This window comes from Lissotriton helveticus, chromosome 5_1 (assembly GCF_964261635.1).
Source record: "Lissotriton helveticus chromosome 5_1, aLisHel1.1, whole genome shotgun sequence".
Taxonomy (NCBI): domain Eukaryota; kingdom Metazoa; phylum Chordata; class Amphibia; order Caudata; family Salamandridae; genus Lissotriton; species Lissotriton helveticus.
This window is the reverse complement of record NC_136065.1, coordinates 2,104,798,236-2,104,814,033: the sequence shown is the minus strand read 5'-3', so window position 1 is coordinate 2,104,814,033 and position 15,798 is coordinate 2,104,798,236. Positions and strand designations below refer to the sequence as shown.

At 46.7% G+C, this 15,798-nt stretch overlaps 1 protein-coding gene across 2 annotated transcripts in view; it reads left to right on the top strand.

Moving 5' to 3' along the window:
* The window catches only part of STKLD1 (serine/threonine kinase like domain containing 1), a 392,522-nt gene that overhangs the window by 245,514 nt on the left and 131,210 nt on the right, over positions 1-15,798 (top strand). For both annotated transcript variants that reach the window (XM_078646124.1, XM_078646123.1), the window contains exon 16: positions 6,548-6,676. In XM_078646124.1, the coding sequence (XP_078502250.1) occupies positions 6,548-6,676 (129 nt within the window). The remainder of the gene's footprint in view (positions 1-6,547; positions 6,677-15,798) is intronic.

Genomic DNA, 15,798 nt, shown 5'->3' with positions numbered 1-15,798 from the left:
ATTTGTTCGTTCTATAGTTTAGCTGTTTCAGTTATTTGATTAGTTGTTCATGGTAGACATCTATCCCGTCTCTTGGCATTATTGGGACAAAGGTGGACTGTGGTTTAAAATTAGTAGTACATACCACATTGCTGATGTCATGTTCATCGGTTCGTATTGTATCTTGTGATTCTGTTGTGGCAAGAGTTTCCAAATTTTGAAGTAGTATCATATCTTGGGTATTGAAATTATAGCCTGCTGTTGTTTCTACCAATGGAGATAAAACTATTGGTGGGTCATTTTCCCATTGTTCAGCATTGCTTTTTAGCAGATGATTTTTTTTAGTTTTAGTTTCCTTATCCCTCTATAGATATCCGTTCTCGTGGCAGCATAGTCGAAGGAGCTCTCTGGTGCAAATGACAGGCCCAGTGACAGTAACTGTAATTCAGCTGTATTTAGAGTTACATTAGATAGATTTGTTACTGTGATGGTGGTATTTTTTAACTGTCGCACCATTTCTTGTTCGTTCATTTCCGATTCCACCGTCGCGTTTGGTAACGCCTAGTGGTTTCTCCTTTTGCTTGCCCTTCTCCTTTGTCTGCGTTTGAGGGTGTTGTTTTTACTGGTTGTTTTGTTATTTGTCGTTTTGGACGTAGGGTTTGTTTTTGTTCCTCTACTAAAAAATCCAGCTCTTCAACTAGTAATATTGTAGTTGGTACTCTTCCCTCTCTTGTATCTTCCGTTTCACTTTCTACTGCCGAGCTTAGGTCTGAGGCTTATGATTCTCCTTGTTTTGATTTTTCATTACCTCTATTTGCATTTTTTGATATTCCACTGAATTTGGATATCTTCATACTTTCGGGCAAAAGTGAAGATGCGGCCACATTCGTAATCAGCCCTATCCCGGTGATATTTATAAGTTTTCCATTCTCTTATTTTATCCTCCTCTTTTTTTAGGCGGGATATCATTTCTTTTCTTAGTTTTTTTTCTTCATCGCTTTGTCCCATCGCTTTGATGTCCTCATTTAATTCATCAATTTGTTTTTGCAATTTTTGTCGATCCGTTTCTGCGTACTTTACCAAAATTACCATTAATTTCCTGGATGAATCTAGATTGGTTTCTGCCCATTCTTTTAACATGAGGGGGTCGGGCGTTTCGTAGCTTGGCGCAATCAAAAAGCGCAACCCCCCTAGACACACGATTTACATCTAAATAGCGTTGGAGGGACCTGCCCTCCCACCATTTACTTTGTTTGTGCTTGCTAAGTTTCTCCAAGGTACAAAATTTGTCTTTAAGCGTGTTATTTTTCACTCCGCTTGGTGCATTATGGGCTTTGTGGTTTATTGGCGGTGTTGGCGTGTCATCAAACATTTCCACCGCAGCTGCCTCTCGATCTATCAACGTGTCGGCCACATGGTTGCAAAAAATATGTTTGTTTCGTTGCTACTGGAGCCCGAGTGTGTGTTTCTGAATGCTTTACACACTCGGTCGCGCTACTAAGCTTCAGCACGCCCTTCACCCAATTCTCAGCGCGGCGCGGCGCATACACTCTACCTTCAGCTCCCAACAGCCTTCCCCGGGTCCTCCGACTCAGGTCTTGTTGTCCCGCTTACTCCGTAGAATTTCTGCACCTTTTGCGCTATTGGGGGGCTCTTCGCAGCAGTAATCCTCCCGGATAAACAGCGTTTGTTGTCCGTTGCCAGACGATTCCTTCTTTGTGCGAAAATAAGCCCTTGAATCTCGAAGGGGGGTCCGTGTGAAACCGGAGAAGAACAGAACCGGTTTAAAATGTTCCAACAACTCCACTGCCAGGCGGCCTCTTACGAATTCCTTCTTTTTCAAAGAACATGGAGCACGGACCCAATCTGGTGCAAGTATAGTTTTTATTCAGTTGTTTCCCAGTCGGCCATTACGCGTTTCGGTACCAGAGTACCTTGATCACATGACACGTAAGTCAGTCCCCTGACATCTTTTATACCAACATTTTACACTTTTTTTCTGTTTCTATTGCAGTGTTAAAGTGACAGTGCGTATTTTTGTGTTTACTACAACCAGCATTGGTATACATTGTAATCATATGTTCACCATAGCCCGACAGTTCAAAGATTGTGGTATAAATACCAAATCTGTATGAATAGTCATACAGTATTTGACATTTGAGGTGAGCAAATTCAGTGTGTCGGTGGTGTTGTTGTAAGGTGCCCTCGGCTGCTCTCCACCTAAACTTTGGAACTTCCCAGAGTTTTCTGATTTATATATATATATATATATATATGTATATATATATATATATATACACACACATATATATATATATACATATTTATAGATAGATATAATTCATAGTTAGTTAATTTTAAACTGTTTTAATATAAAATATTTTATTAACCTCTATTAATTAAAAAATAAATGTACCTTTATAAATTTACTAAATAATTACAGTATTTGAATTTAAATCTATACTTAACTTTTTTCAATTTTCAATACATAATAAATACATATACATTTTACTTTGGTGGGATTTTTTAAAAATAAATCTTGAAACAATAATATTGATTTAATATATTTCAATACATTAAATATTTAATTCAAAATTAAGTTAAAAGTGTTGTCATTTATTGTACCTTTCTCTATATGTTACTATAGGAAATTGGGTTGTTGGTTGACTGGAGTGTGAACCCTGGTCAAGCAGCAACCACAATCCTTGTCAGGTTGAGGCACAAGCCAACCCAAAATAAACCTGTGCTCAACCCTCTGGTAGCTTGGCACAGAACTTAGACTTAACTTAGAGACAATGTGTAAAATATTTGGGCAAAACTTCAAACAGTAAGGAAGTGAAAACACCACATAAAAAATACCCCACACCAAGTTGGAAAAATAGAACTCATTTGAATGAATAAAACTAGGCCAAAATGACAAAAATCCACCAGTTGAACTAGATAGATATGCAATTTTAAAGATTTTTGTGAAAATAGCTCTAAAAAGCATAAAGCGCCGACTGTGGATCTCTGGTCGCACCGGGCCGATCCAAAATCACAATTTCATGCCAACTGCAATAGAGCGCAGGCTGTCTATAGGGAATCAGTCAGGCCCTCTGAACACAGTTCTTTAAATCCTGGTTTCCGGGAACATTTCACGATCTGTGTTGAAAATGCGTCACACAACCGAAGTGATTTGTTGGTTCTGAAATGCGTTGATGCTGCAGTGCAAGGGCCTGTGTCATTGTGGAGGATCCCGTCAATGGGGCTTGCGATGCTAAGTCCGGCATCAAGGATGTGGCGCAGAGTCGGTAGAATGCAGAATGCAACAGTTCCAAAGAGCTGCGAGGCTGCGATGCAGAGTCCATCGTTGTGGCTGCCGTCAATCAAGTATGCTAGGGCCTGTGCCAAGGATGCGTCGTGCAGTGGCAGGTCTGATGGGCTGCGACATGAATGCGGGTCCTTGCAAATGGTCCAATCCACGCAGCAGCGGAGATGCGTCAGATCTGCTCAGGATCGCACCACCCATTAGAGGAGATGTGTCGGTTACGCTGGATCCACGGAGGCTGGCAGAGCACCTTAAGCCCACTTCCAAGGGGCCAGGAAAAGGGTAACACCACTTAGCAGGGTAGACTCACAGATGGCAGGTGCAGGTGCAAGGTTGTTGGAAGCCTCCTGTGTCCCTATGCTTCAGATCATGAGGTCAGCCAACTAGCCTTTAAAGTCATTCTGGGTTCAAGAGATGCAGGTTCAGTCCTTCTTATACAGACAAGAGGGTAGCAGGCAGCAGGGCAGCAGTTCCTTCAGAGCAGCAGCCGCAGTCCTTGTAGCAACACAGCTGTCCTTCTTCCTGGCTAAGTATCCACAGTTCCAGACGTGTACAAGCTTTTAAAGTGCACATTTGCCCAGTCTTCCTGGCCATGGCTCCAGACTAACTATTGGGGGTGGGGGGGTATGAAACCCTTTGTGTGGAGACAGGGCACCGCCTACTCAAGTGTTAGCTTTGCACGGCCCAGCTTCTACCTCCCATCCTGCCTGTGATCACACATCCAGTCACACCTAAGATCCCCATTGTGTGTGGCTGTAGGAGGAATACACAAAGCCTAACTGTCACCCACACCCAGTCATGTGACCATGAGACAGGCTGCAGGCACCACCAAAGTCCATGGCAAGAAAATGCCTACTTTAAAAAAGTAGAATTTTCAGAATTGCAATTTAGAATCCGACTTCACCATTAGGATTTTAAATTGTGATTCCAGAGACACCAAACATGATGGGGTTACCTGTTCCCATTTAGAAATCATACCTCTAAAATGTAATAAGGTAATTCTAATGTTATCATAAGGGAGATGTAGGCCTTGCAGTAGTAAAAAATGAATTTAAAAGATTTTCACTACCCGGACATGTAAAACTTAAAAGTACATATCCAACTTTTTAAATACACTTGCACTTGGGTTGTCCAGGGCCTACCTTAGGGGTGACTTATGTGCATTAAAAAAAGAAGATTTGGGCCTCGCAATAGGTTTATTTTGCCAGGTTGAAGTGGGAGTTTAAACTGCATGCACACAGTCTGCAATGACAGGCCTGAGACATGTTTATTGTGCTACTTATGTGAGTGGCACAATCAGTGCTGCAAGCCCACCAGTAGTACTTAATTTACTAGCCCTGAACACAGGTTGGTCCACTGACAAGTAAATATAAATAACACATAAGGTGCACCTGGCTGAATGTTGAAGGAAGGAGTACGAAGAGAAAAGAAGGTGGTGTTAAGTCAGAAAAAGCTAAAAGGAAAAATCCTTTCAGGACGAGAACCCTCACTCTCCGCAAGGTGACATTCTTCATCAGATGGGTCCCTCCTCACACCGAGGTGTGGGCTACAACTCCCCGAGGGGAGGAGCTGAGGTGTTTTCACAAGATGAGTGATGGAGAGTAGTAAGTGAGGGGCAGAGTGCAAACAAATGTAGTAAAGTGGTGGTTAAAATTGTCTCCATGGATCCTCTAAAACTTTATTGGGTGGTCTCAGGGACAAAGTTAAAAGAGAGGATTAGGGATTTAACCAAATATATCCCTTATACTGGTCAACATGTTTCTGCCATAGGTCGGTCCCCTAAAGGGATCCAGCAGCATTCGTCAGGACCTTAATTGTAGTTAATAACGTGTGTTTAAAGAAACGTGAATATAGTGGCCACCACAGGAACAGGGCGGTCAGGTTATCAATGTCCGTGTGCTTCTAGGGGTTTGACTGTCTGAAAATCAGAAGTATAATCATAATCTTCAATATATCATAATCCGACATCACCCAGACAAACTATGATGTAAATGTGTGCTCTCTATTGTTCTTATTTACAATTGGAAGTGGAAAGCCAACTCTGCATGCTCTCTAGGTACGTCTCATAGTGCCCAGCTTAAAGAAAAAATATAGTTACAGTAATGTGTCTATTTTATGTGTATGTATGTACATCAAAACATTCTGTGATGTGCTGGTATTTATAAACAAGTGTTTGGTATGATGCAAAATGTCTAGGGCATCTCTGCATCAAGATTGCAAAGAATGATCAGTATAGGCTAGCTTATATGGCATTGTCCATATTAATCTCATATCCAAAGGTTGTTGATTCAGGTTATCACTCAATCGGGTAGTTGCAAAAGACCCACGATCGTCAATTTATGTCAGGAAGTCGTGGTGATTATTCTTTGCAATTACCAAGCTTATATCCGTTAGTCTGATAATCAATCGATATCGAACAATGTAGGTAGCAACTAACCGCTCCTAACTGCCTTCTACAAATTATAGATTCCATAAGATCACTGGAAAGAACCCATGACTAGAACATGAACCCGAATGAACACATCAGTTTAGCCACCAAAGTTGCAAACTTTCAAATGAACTTACTAAGAAAAATAAAACTCTTTTTCCCCCTCGACGACTTCAGGTCAGCTGTGCAAGCTCTATTGATGTCCAGGTTGGACTATGGAAGTGCAACCATCTGTGACCTACCTAGATCGAAATTGGCTCCACTAAGGGTTCCTCTGCAAGGCTCATCACAGGATACCAAAAAATAACTACATCACTCCTTATCTGAAATTTCTAAACTGGCTCCCATGTGAGGCAAGGAACATCTGAAAATTGCTTGCATAACCCATACAATCCTACACTTAAATGCACCAAAGTACCTGGCAGAAAAACTGGAGCTGTCTGGCAGCTGCAGATCCTCTAGAAGCACTAGCACCTTATTGTTGAAACCTCAGAAATGTCATACAAAGAACACTTACAACTGAGCTTTCTCTACCCTAGAGCCCACTGGCTCTCCTCTCTGGGCACCGATACGATGCAGGGTCTACACCTATGGTTATTACTGTCCTGCTATGACCTTGTTTATTGACTCATTGGCCTTTACCTTGGTGACTTTGTGTACTGTTAGTGATATGTTTGTTCTAGCAATTTCTTCTTGCCTAACCATTTGTAAAGAGCTTTGATACCCTCTAGGGTCATGTTCATGCTGTATAAAACTTTAGAAAGAAATACAAAAATTTAAAAAATACACATACTACATTTTAACAAACATAACCTTCTTGCCCTGTGTTTCAGAATGCTTTGCTGGAGATCAGCACGAGGAAGTCACTCTTGTTCTTTTGCAAGCTGTCAAGAAGCACCCAGAAAGACCAATCCTGGTGAAGAATGCATGCCTGGCCCTTGCAAGCCTGTTCAGGACCTCAGGTAATAGGAATTATAAGTTTCTTGATTATTCCTTTTATAAAAACAGGTTTGTATAGTGAGCTCAGTTTCATCTAATGTTACCCACATGAACTCTTTGTATATTCTGTAGATCTTACAGGCATAGCTTAGTCAACCACTCCAGGAACTATAGTTGACAGCCATGCACTTTGCCTAGTTTCTAGATATCATTTAGTAAGGGCATGACTAGGTACATTTGTTTTATTTCTTGAATTTTTGTGTTTAGCTTCATTTTCTTTATTTGTTTGGTTGGTTAGATGCCCTCTCTCTTAAAATCACCCAACCGCCCAACAGATAAGATCAAATATCTATAGTCATACTACTCTCCCTCCTTCCCAACTTGTTGCAAATTCCCTGTAACTGGCTGCTTGGCTTATCCCCCAGGCAGGCAGAACCTTTGGATCTTTCATGTGCGAGTGTTCCTTGGTCTGTGTGAGTCTAACCGCTACTCCTGGAATATCTATGAGGTGCCTATAAAACAAGATGGAGCGCTCTACTTCTTCAGTCCTTTCCTCTTTTGGGTGTTTTTTTTTCTTGTAGCATCTCCACTTTCTGGAAGCAGTGAGTTTTTCATGTTTTTTAAAAGTGTGATTTGATAAGAGAATAGTAACTTGTCTTGCTCTCCCATGCATGCCTTTCCAACATTTGCCTCAAGTGGCATCAGATGTGGTAAGCAGTTCTTAGATGCTCATCGGCACAAGTCCTTCATATTTGGGGAACTGGCATCCAGTGAGGTCCAAATTATAACAAGAGGGGGAGAGAGAGAGTCAGTGGATTCAGTCTCTCGGGTCATATGAATAAACAAAGTGGAATCCACTCAGAGTGATAGTGATCCCTAGAGTGATGGGGAACACACAGTGTTGTTTAAATGCCCCTCACACACCAACAGGCCCCTTGGTGTCATGCTTCATCATCGGGGCCTTCGCACCCCTCTACGGGATGCGGCGTGCTACGACTCGCGAATACGCAGGAGCACTTGAAGTGGACTATGTTTGGGGGTGTGTGTATATTACAAAAGTGTGAGTGAGGTGAGGTGAACAAAAAGTGAAAGGTTAAAAAATACCTGGCACGTGGGAGAAAAAAATACACTTTATTTAAATCCCCGGCTGGTATTATTAAAAAACAAGTGCAGGGCGTGGTTTGAATAGATACATATTAGGGTATCCAGACCACTGTATCAAGATGTCAACATGTTTCGGAGGTCACAGCCCCCTTCTTCAGGACAAGGGTTAATGCACTTACCCTCCCCTTACTCACATGTAAAATGTAAAAGTGTTTTAAAAATTAATTTTTACCACAATGTGTAATGTTCCTAACAATGTTTTTATGTTAGTGAATGTCGTTGCGCCCAATTGGCGTAAGAACTTAGAGTTCCCAACTACAGGACTTCATGAGCCTAAGCGTATATTGGGGAATCCTTCCTTTTTAATCAGAAACAACGGTTACTGCAACAGCTAATCGCCTGCCTTCCCTCAACGCGGCTCCGATGAAGTGCTCCTGCGTATTAGCGAGTCGTAGCACGCCGCATCCCGTAGAGGGGTGCGAAGGCCCCGATGATGAAGCATGACACCAAGGGGCCTGTTGGTGTGTGAGGGGCATTTAAACAACACTGTGTGTTCCCCATCACTCTAGGGATCACTATCACTCTGAGTGGATTCCACTTTGTTTATTCATCCAGTGAGGTCCTGCATCTTCTACGCAGGAATCCATCTTAGGTCACAGAGGAATTAGAGTCATCAAGCCCCCCAGTACAAAAGGAGAATCAGAATTCATAGCAAAATGGAAGCTGTCACCACTAGGTAATACAGATTTGGCACTAGCCCCATTCAAGGAGCGTCTTCTCCACCTGCATGAGGATTAACTTTTGGACATGTGCACTTATGAATACCTCTCTGAATAACCAAAGTTATAAGACTTGTGATCTTGCAGTACAAGATGACTATTCAAACAAGTCCCAGTTCAAATGGTACTTCAAGGCTACTGCCTTGAAATCCACTAAACAGGATCTAAGCATCCTGGGTCTGATCGGGCTTCCACAGTGAAACCTCCAAAAGCGGTTTATAGGCCTTTGGCCCAAACCCTCATATTTGGGTTCAATGTTTGCTTCTTACAGAATCCAAAATTGGTTAATTGGAAATACAGTACCTAGGACTGGAGCTTCTGTACTTATAATCCTGAAAACCTTCTGCTGTACTCTCAATTTGCTTTCAGCATGCTTCAAAGGGTTAGAGAAATACATCTTTATCAAACTGGTGCTAGTACTTGCCATGGTAGACTCTTTCAGTGCATGAGAAGGAGGATAGGTGGGAGCAAAAGAAGCACACACTTGTAAAAGAAGCGCACACCTGTAAAAGAAGCACACATCTGTACTATCGTTGCTGCTAGTGATGTGAACAGTGGTCCTGATGCTATTCCTTTCTATTTCATCTAAAGCCTCTCTGGTACCATATGTTGTTTGTCAGTCTTTGATTCATCATATTTCAGAGGCTATAAATATTTGATTGAAGCGGAGTTTGATGAATCCCTTCTTTTCTGTACCAAGAGAACATTTTTGAGGCTCTTGTGAGAGCACTCAATTCTTATTTTCTTCAGTTCTCATCTCAATTGTTCTCAACATTTTGACCATGACCTTTGTCCATTTTTCCTTAAAGTAGCCTCAATCCTCATATATTTTAACAAGCAGGCAGGTGTACAGTATTGCAAAATACATTAAATACTGCCTATACAGCACCCTTGTTACCTCCTCTACCACTGCTGGTAAGATGGATGGTTACTACTCTATCAATGCCGTCATCAAATTAGTATACAAAACAGCCTACTTACTCAATGGGTCTGTAGAAAGCTATCATTAGAGCGGTCATCCACCTGTCCGGAAGGGTTGCATGGAAGTAAAGGACACTGGGGAAAAGCCCCATCTGCACCTTCCAATGTGTTCTTCACCGAGAAGAGATGACACATTCAGAGCTTTTTTTTCATCAATGTATGTTTGTAGGAAATGTTTCCCATGCTCAAGAGCGTCAGTTTATTGCTTTTTAGTCACAATATTTGATTCAATGGTTGTGATGAAAAGCAACAAGATGGAACTGTTTCATGCCAGATGGATTTCATTGGTAATGTTTTGGTGCTTGGAAATGTTAAAGCTCAAATAAGCACTATTTAGAATGCTAGAGGCATGCACTATATAGTTCTAGTGCATCTTTCTTGTCAGGAGCGCCTGAGATTGTATTACACTAGTGGTATCAGGAGAATCCACCTAAATTTCTTGAACTCTACAATACTAGCCCCCTATTAGCCGTCTTTGGAGATTGTGGCACATGTGCCAATGGTGGGTGGGGAGGCAAAGAAGAATGGCACCATGGGAGAATACAGAGCATCACATTTGGGGAATGGTTGGAAGACCAGGACCACGCTGAACATCTGGACCAGTAAGAACTGGTAGTATTTTAAACACCAGTCAAATAATTGCACTTTGCTTGTCAACAGTAGTTAATGGGTTCTCTACTACGATCAACTGGTTTGCACCATTAGTGTTCCAGGCATCCATCCAGGGCAGCTTAGGTTTTTCTTCCTGAAACTCTTAGCATACCTTTCCACCATCTTATTCTAATGGTTACCTGTGCTCTCACTGAGTCATTATGGCACCTGATGTATATTCTACAGGGGCCTGATCTTCCCATTCGGGTCCTAAATGAAATCTTGGCCATCTGGTGGCTAGTACCAGTCTCTCCGCTTCCACATACTGGTAAGCAAGCTCTACTGACAAACCCTCTGTAGTATCCTGTTTATTATGTTTTACATGCTTTCCACTCCTCCATCTGTAGAACACTCTTGAGTTGATGTCACTTAGAATGTTGGTGTATGAAGCAGACAGTTGGAGAAGGGCTGAGCGCCTTGCTGGGTGCTCCTGGTGGGGCTGAATACTAATGAACTTCTGATCTCCCTTTTAACTTGAATAAGGGTTGGATTTGGTTTCTATTCTTTCATAGTAGAGGTCTTTGGTATCACTGAATCAGAGTTGAACAGGCAGGTTTTGATTACCTTGCCCAGAGACACTGGATGCTGGGACATGTAGAAATATCTGTCACCGGGGGTGGGGGTGCCAAAGATCTGGTCCAGCCATCAATAAACTGCAGTCATCCCTAGACGTTCTCTGCTACACAGTCGACGTCACCAAACAGGCGATGCAAAATCACAGGAGTGGGGTTGGTTTCGATATTGGTCACAGGTGCTCTGGAGTGCACTCTTGTTTGAGTGAAGACTGAAGGGGTTGGTGGCAGGACTGGCTATCAACAAACCTTGGCTGTTACAATCCTCCTGAAACTCTTCTACCTGCGTGCAGTCAGTTACTACGCCCTCATAATTAATTTTTGCTTAATGCAAATATATTCAGACTGATTGTACAGTAATACAGAGGTTCCAGGCACTTCTACTGCAGACAGAGGGTTCATTGTCATACGCCTTTCACCAGTGTGTACTGCAGAGGTCTGCTGTCTCGGAGACGCTGAGTGTTTCTTCTCTCGCGAAATCCTTTATCCTTTTTCCCACTGAACAGTCTCTTTAGAGTCTGGTGTTTAGTACAGTTCTCAATTGACTGGAATGGGAAGGGCTGGGGTTAGTATTGGAGTCTCTAGCCTGAACATAATTCAAATCTCCTAAAATTTTCAATGCACTGTGAAGGCCGTGCCTGACCAATCATGGCTGCTCTGCTTTTGCCAAGTGCCCATGGCCTCTACCTCTGCTCCTCGCTTTCCTCTCAGGTTCTCTTTCTCTGTGGCACCATTTTAACACGGTTGCTACCCACCCCACCATCCTCCCCAATAGGCTGCCACTTAACCTCTCCTCCCAGAATATCCAGCTGGTGTGTCAAGGCAGCAGCGGAGAGGCTACGAGCATCTTCATGTGGTGCCTTCATTGTTTGGTCTTAGTAGGGCCTGGAAAGAGCCTACGACCAAAACCCCTGTCCCTTTGCCCAACAACTGTCTCCTCCACTCTCAAGTTCTCTCTTCCTAAACCAAATCCCTATCTCCCATATACATTCCCACACTGCACCACCATCATAGTGCATTGACTTGTATAGCATTTCTGATTGCTCTAGCGATGTTTCGGGGTTGTACAGTGAGCCCCTGAGTGGGCTCCATGTGTTAAATACGGGGCCTGATCGGTCTTCTTACGAACCCACAGGTAAGTTCAAGGATGAGGTGACTGGTCATATCCCCCTCCTGGATATACTCAACAAAAAACTATGTGATGGTTTGATGCTGCCTCCTATGAGTTGCTCACCTGCTGCTACTCGATAAACTCCACATTAATAGCCATGGTGGTTTATATCAGGATTTAAGGATAATAAAATAACTAATTCCCCAAAAGGAATATAGCTGACAATTCCACTCCTCCGCTTATTCCGACCGAGGCAGTGAATAATACGTTGGTTAGGAACCAGGGGGAAAATGGGAGAAAGGAAAAGAAACCGGAGACTCTGGTTCGGAATGGTGACAACAGCAGCCTAGGATCATCTCAGAACCATTTGTCGGCGAGATGAGAAACTGAAAAATTAACAATAACAAATGGCGAGGGATCACAAATGCTGAGTGACAAACTGATGGAAACAAACTAAGCCACACCAACTGGGAGATGTTGCCAGGCACCAACACAGTGCCTGATCTGGCCTTTTATAGTCACTTATCCTCACCAACTATATTGATGCTAATACCCTACAGCATGGGTACTCACAAACTTTCTCTCGGGGGCCAAATTTACAGTGTGGTTTGTGGCCGAGGGCCGCACCGGTGGAGGCGGGGTCAGTGGGGGAGGGGGAAGGAGCTAGAAAGAAAAAAACTGTGACCATGAAGTTAAACACAGGCCCCTGCAACTGACGCGTTCATCCACTGAGCCAACAGACCAGCATACACACACATCTCTCTTTCTCTCTGTCTCTCTCCCTAACTCTCCCTCCCTCTATCTCCCTCCTTCTATCTCTCTCTATCGCTCCCGCCTTCCCTCTCTGTTACCCTCTGTCTCTCTGCCTCTATCTCTCTCTGTCTTACCTCTCTTTCTCTCTCTGTCTCCCTCCCTCCCTCTCTTTCCTTCCCTCTCTCCGTCTCCCTCCATCTGTCTCCCTCTATCTGTGTCCCACTGTCCATCTCCCTCTGTCTCCCTCCCTCCCTCTGTTTGTCTCCCTCCCTCCCTCCCTCCCTTCCTCCCTCTGTCTCCCTCCCTCCCTCTGTCTCTCTCCCTCCCTCTGTCTGTCTCACTCTGTCTTTGTCTACCTCCCTCTGTCTGTCTCCCTCCCTCCCTCTGTCTGTCTCCCTCTGTCTTTCTGTCTCCCTCCCTCTGTCTGTCTGTCTCCCTCCCTCTGTCTGTCCGTCTCCCTCCGTCTGTCTGTCTGTCTCTGTCCATCTGTCTGTCTCAGTCTCCCTCTGTCTGTCTCCCTCTGTCTCCCTCCCTCTCTCCCTCTTTCTCCCTCCCTCCGTCTGTCTCCCTTCCTCTGTCTGTCTCACTCTGTCTTTCTGTCTACCTCCCTCTGTCTGTCTGTCTCTCTCCCTCTGTCTGTCTGTCTCCCTCCCTCCGTCTGTCTCCCTCTTTCTGTCTCCCTCCCTCTGTCTGTCTCCCTCTGTCTGTCTGTGTCTCCGTCTGTCTCCCTCCATCTCTCCCTCTGTCTCCCTCCCTCTGTCTATCTCCCTCTGTCTGTCTCCCTCTGTCCCTCTGCCTCCCTGTCTCCCTCACTCTCTCCCTCTGTCTCCCTCCCTCCATCCTTCCCTCTGTCTGTCTCCCTCCCTTCGTCTCCCTCTGTCTATCTGTCTCCCACCCTCTGCCTGTCTCCCTCTCTCCCTCTGTCTCCCTCTGTCTGTCTCCCTCTGCCTCCCTCCCTCTGTCTGTCTCCATCCCTCTGTCTATTTCCCTCTGTCTGTCTCCCTCTCTTCCTCTGTCTGTCTCCCTCTGTCTGTCTCTCTCAGTCTGTCTCCATCCCTTCCTATGTCTGTCTCCGTCTCTCCCTCTGTCTCCCTCTGTCTCTCCATGTCTGTCTCTATCGCTGTCTGTCTTTATCGCTGTCCGTCTCTATCATTGTCTGTCTCTATCGCGGTCTGTCTCTGCCTCTATCTGTCTCTGGCTGTCCCTGTCTCTGACCCTATCTAGCTCCGTCTGTCCCTGTCTTTATTTGTCTCTATCTCTATCTGTCTCACCTCACCCAGCTCTCACTCCCTGCTCTGCCCTCCCACCTCACCCAGCTCTCACTCCCTGCTGCCCTCTGTCACCTCACCCGGCTCTAACTCCCTGCTGCCCTCTGTCACCTCACCCGGCTCTCACTCCCTGCTGCCCTCCACCTCCCTCACCCGGGCTCTCACTCCCTGCTCTGCCCTTCACCTCCCTCACCCGGCTCTCACTCCCTGCTCTGCCCTCCACCTCCCTCACCCAGCTCTCACTCCCTGCTCTGCCCTCCACCTCCTTCACCCGGGCTCTCACTCCCTGCTCTGCCCTCCCACCTCACAGGGCTCTCACTCCCTGCTTTGCCCTCCCACCTCACAGGGCTCTCACTCCCTGCTGCCCTCCACCTCCCTCACCCATGGGCTCTCACTCCGTGCTCTGCCCTCCACCTCCCTCACCCGGGCTCTCACTCCCTGCTCTGCCCTCCACCTCTGTCACCCGGCCTGCTCTGCCCTCCACCTCCCTCACCCGGGCTCTCACTCCCTGCTCTGCCTTCCACCTCCCTCACCCGGGTTCTCACTCCCTACTCTGCCCTCCACCTCCCTCACCCGGGCTCTCACTCCCTGCTCTGCCCTCCACCTCCCTCACCCGGGCTCTCACTCCCTGCTCTGCCCTCCACCTCCCTCACCCGGGCTCTCACTCCCTGCTGCCCTCCACCTCCCTCACCCGGCTCTCACTCCCTGCTCTGCCCTCCACCTCCCTCACCCGGGCTCTCACTCCCTGCTCTGCCCTCCACCTCCGTCACCCGGCCTGCTCTGCCCTCCACCTCCCTCACCCGGGCTCTCACTCCCTGCTCTGCCTTCCACCTCCGGGCTCTCACTCCCTACTCTGCCCTCCACCTCCCTCACCCGGGCTCTCACTCCCTGCTCTGCCCTCCACCTCCCTCACCCGGGCTCTCACTCCCTGCTCTGCCCTCCACCTCCCTCACCCGGGCTCTCACTCCCTGCTGCCCTCCACCTCCCTCACCCGTCTCTCACTCCCTGCTCTGCCCTCCCACCTCACCCAGCTCTCAGTTCCTGCTCTGCCCTCCACCTCCCTCACCCGGCTCTAACTCCCTGCTGCCCTCTGTCACCTCACCCGGCTCTCACTCCCTGCTGCCCTCCACCTCCCTCACCCGGCTCTCACTCCCTGCTGCCCACCACCTTCCTCACCCGGGCTCTCACTCCCTGCTCTGCCCTCCACCTCCCTCACCCGGCTCTCACTCCACCTCCCTCACCCGGCTCTCACTCCCTGCTCTGCCCTCCACCTCCCTCACCCGGCTCTCACTCCCTGCTCTGCCCTCCACCTCCCTCACCCGACTCTCACTCCCTGCTCTGCCCTCCACCTCCCTCACCCGGCTCTCACTCCCTGCTCTGCCCTCCCACCTCACCCGGCTCTCAGTTCCTGCTCTGCCCTCCACCTCCCTCACCCAGGCTCTCACTCCCTGCTGCCCTCCACCTTCCTCACCCGGGCTCTCACTCCCTGCTCTGCCCTCCACCTCCCTCACCCGGCTCTCACTCCCTGCTCTGCCCTCCACCTCCCTCACCCGGCTCTCACTCCCTGCTCTGCCCTCCACCTCCCTCACCCGGCTCTCAGTTCCTGCTCTGCCCTCCACCTCCCTCACCTGGCTCTCACTCCCTGCTCTGCTCTGCCCTCCCACCTCACCATGCTCTCAGTTCCTGCTGTCCTTCCCCTCCCACCCCCTCTCCCCTGTGCGTCGGCCTGGCTGACACAGCCTCCTGGGCACCCCAGCCAAGTAACTTAACAGGTCTTTAAACGACCATTTGTTTGTTAATGAGGCTTTGTTCACCTCTTAGCGCCCCTGCAGCTCCACTCTTGACTGTGGCTGGAATCGCCCGGGCCCCCACAGAGCAGTGTCTCTGACTCGCACTGCTGCTCCCCGAGGTGTTTGCTGAAGATAA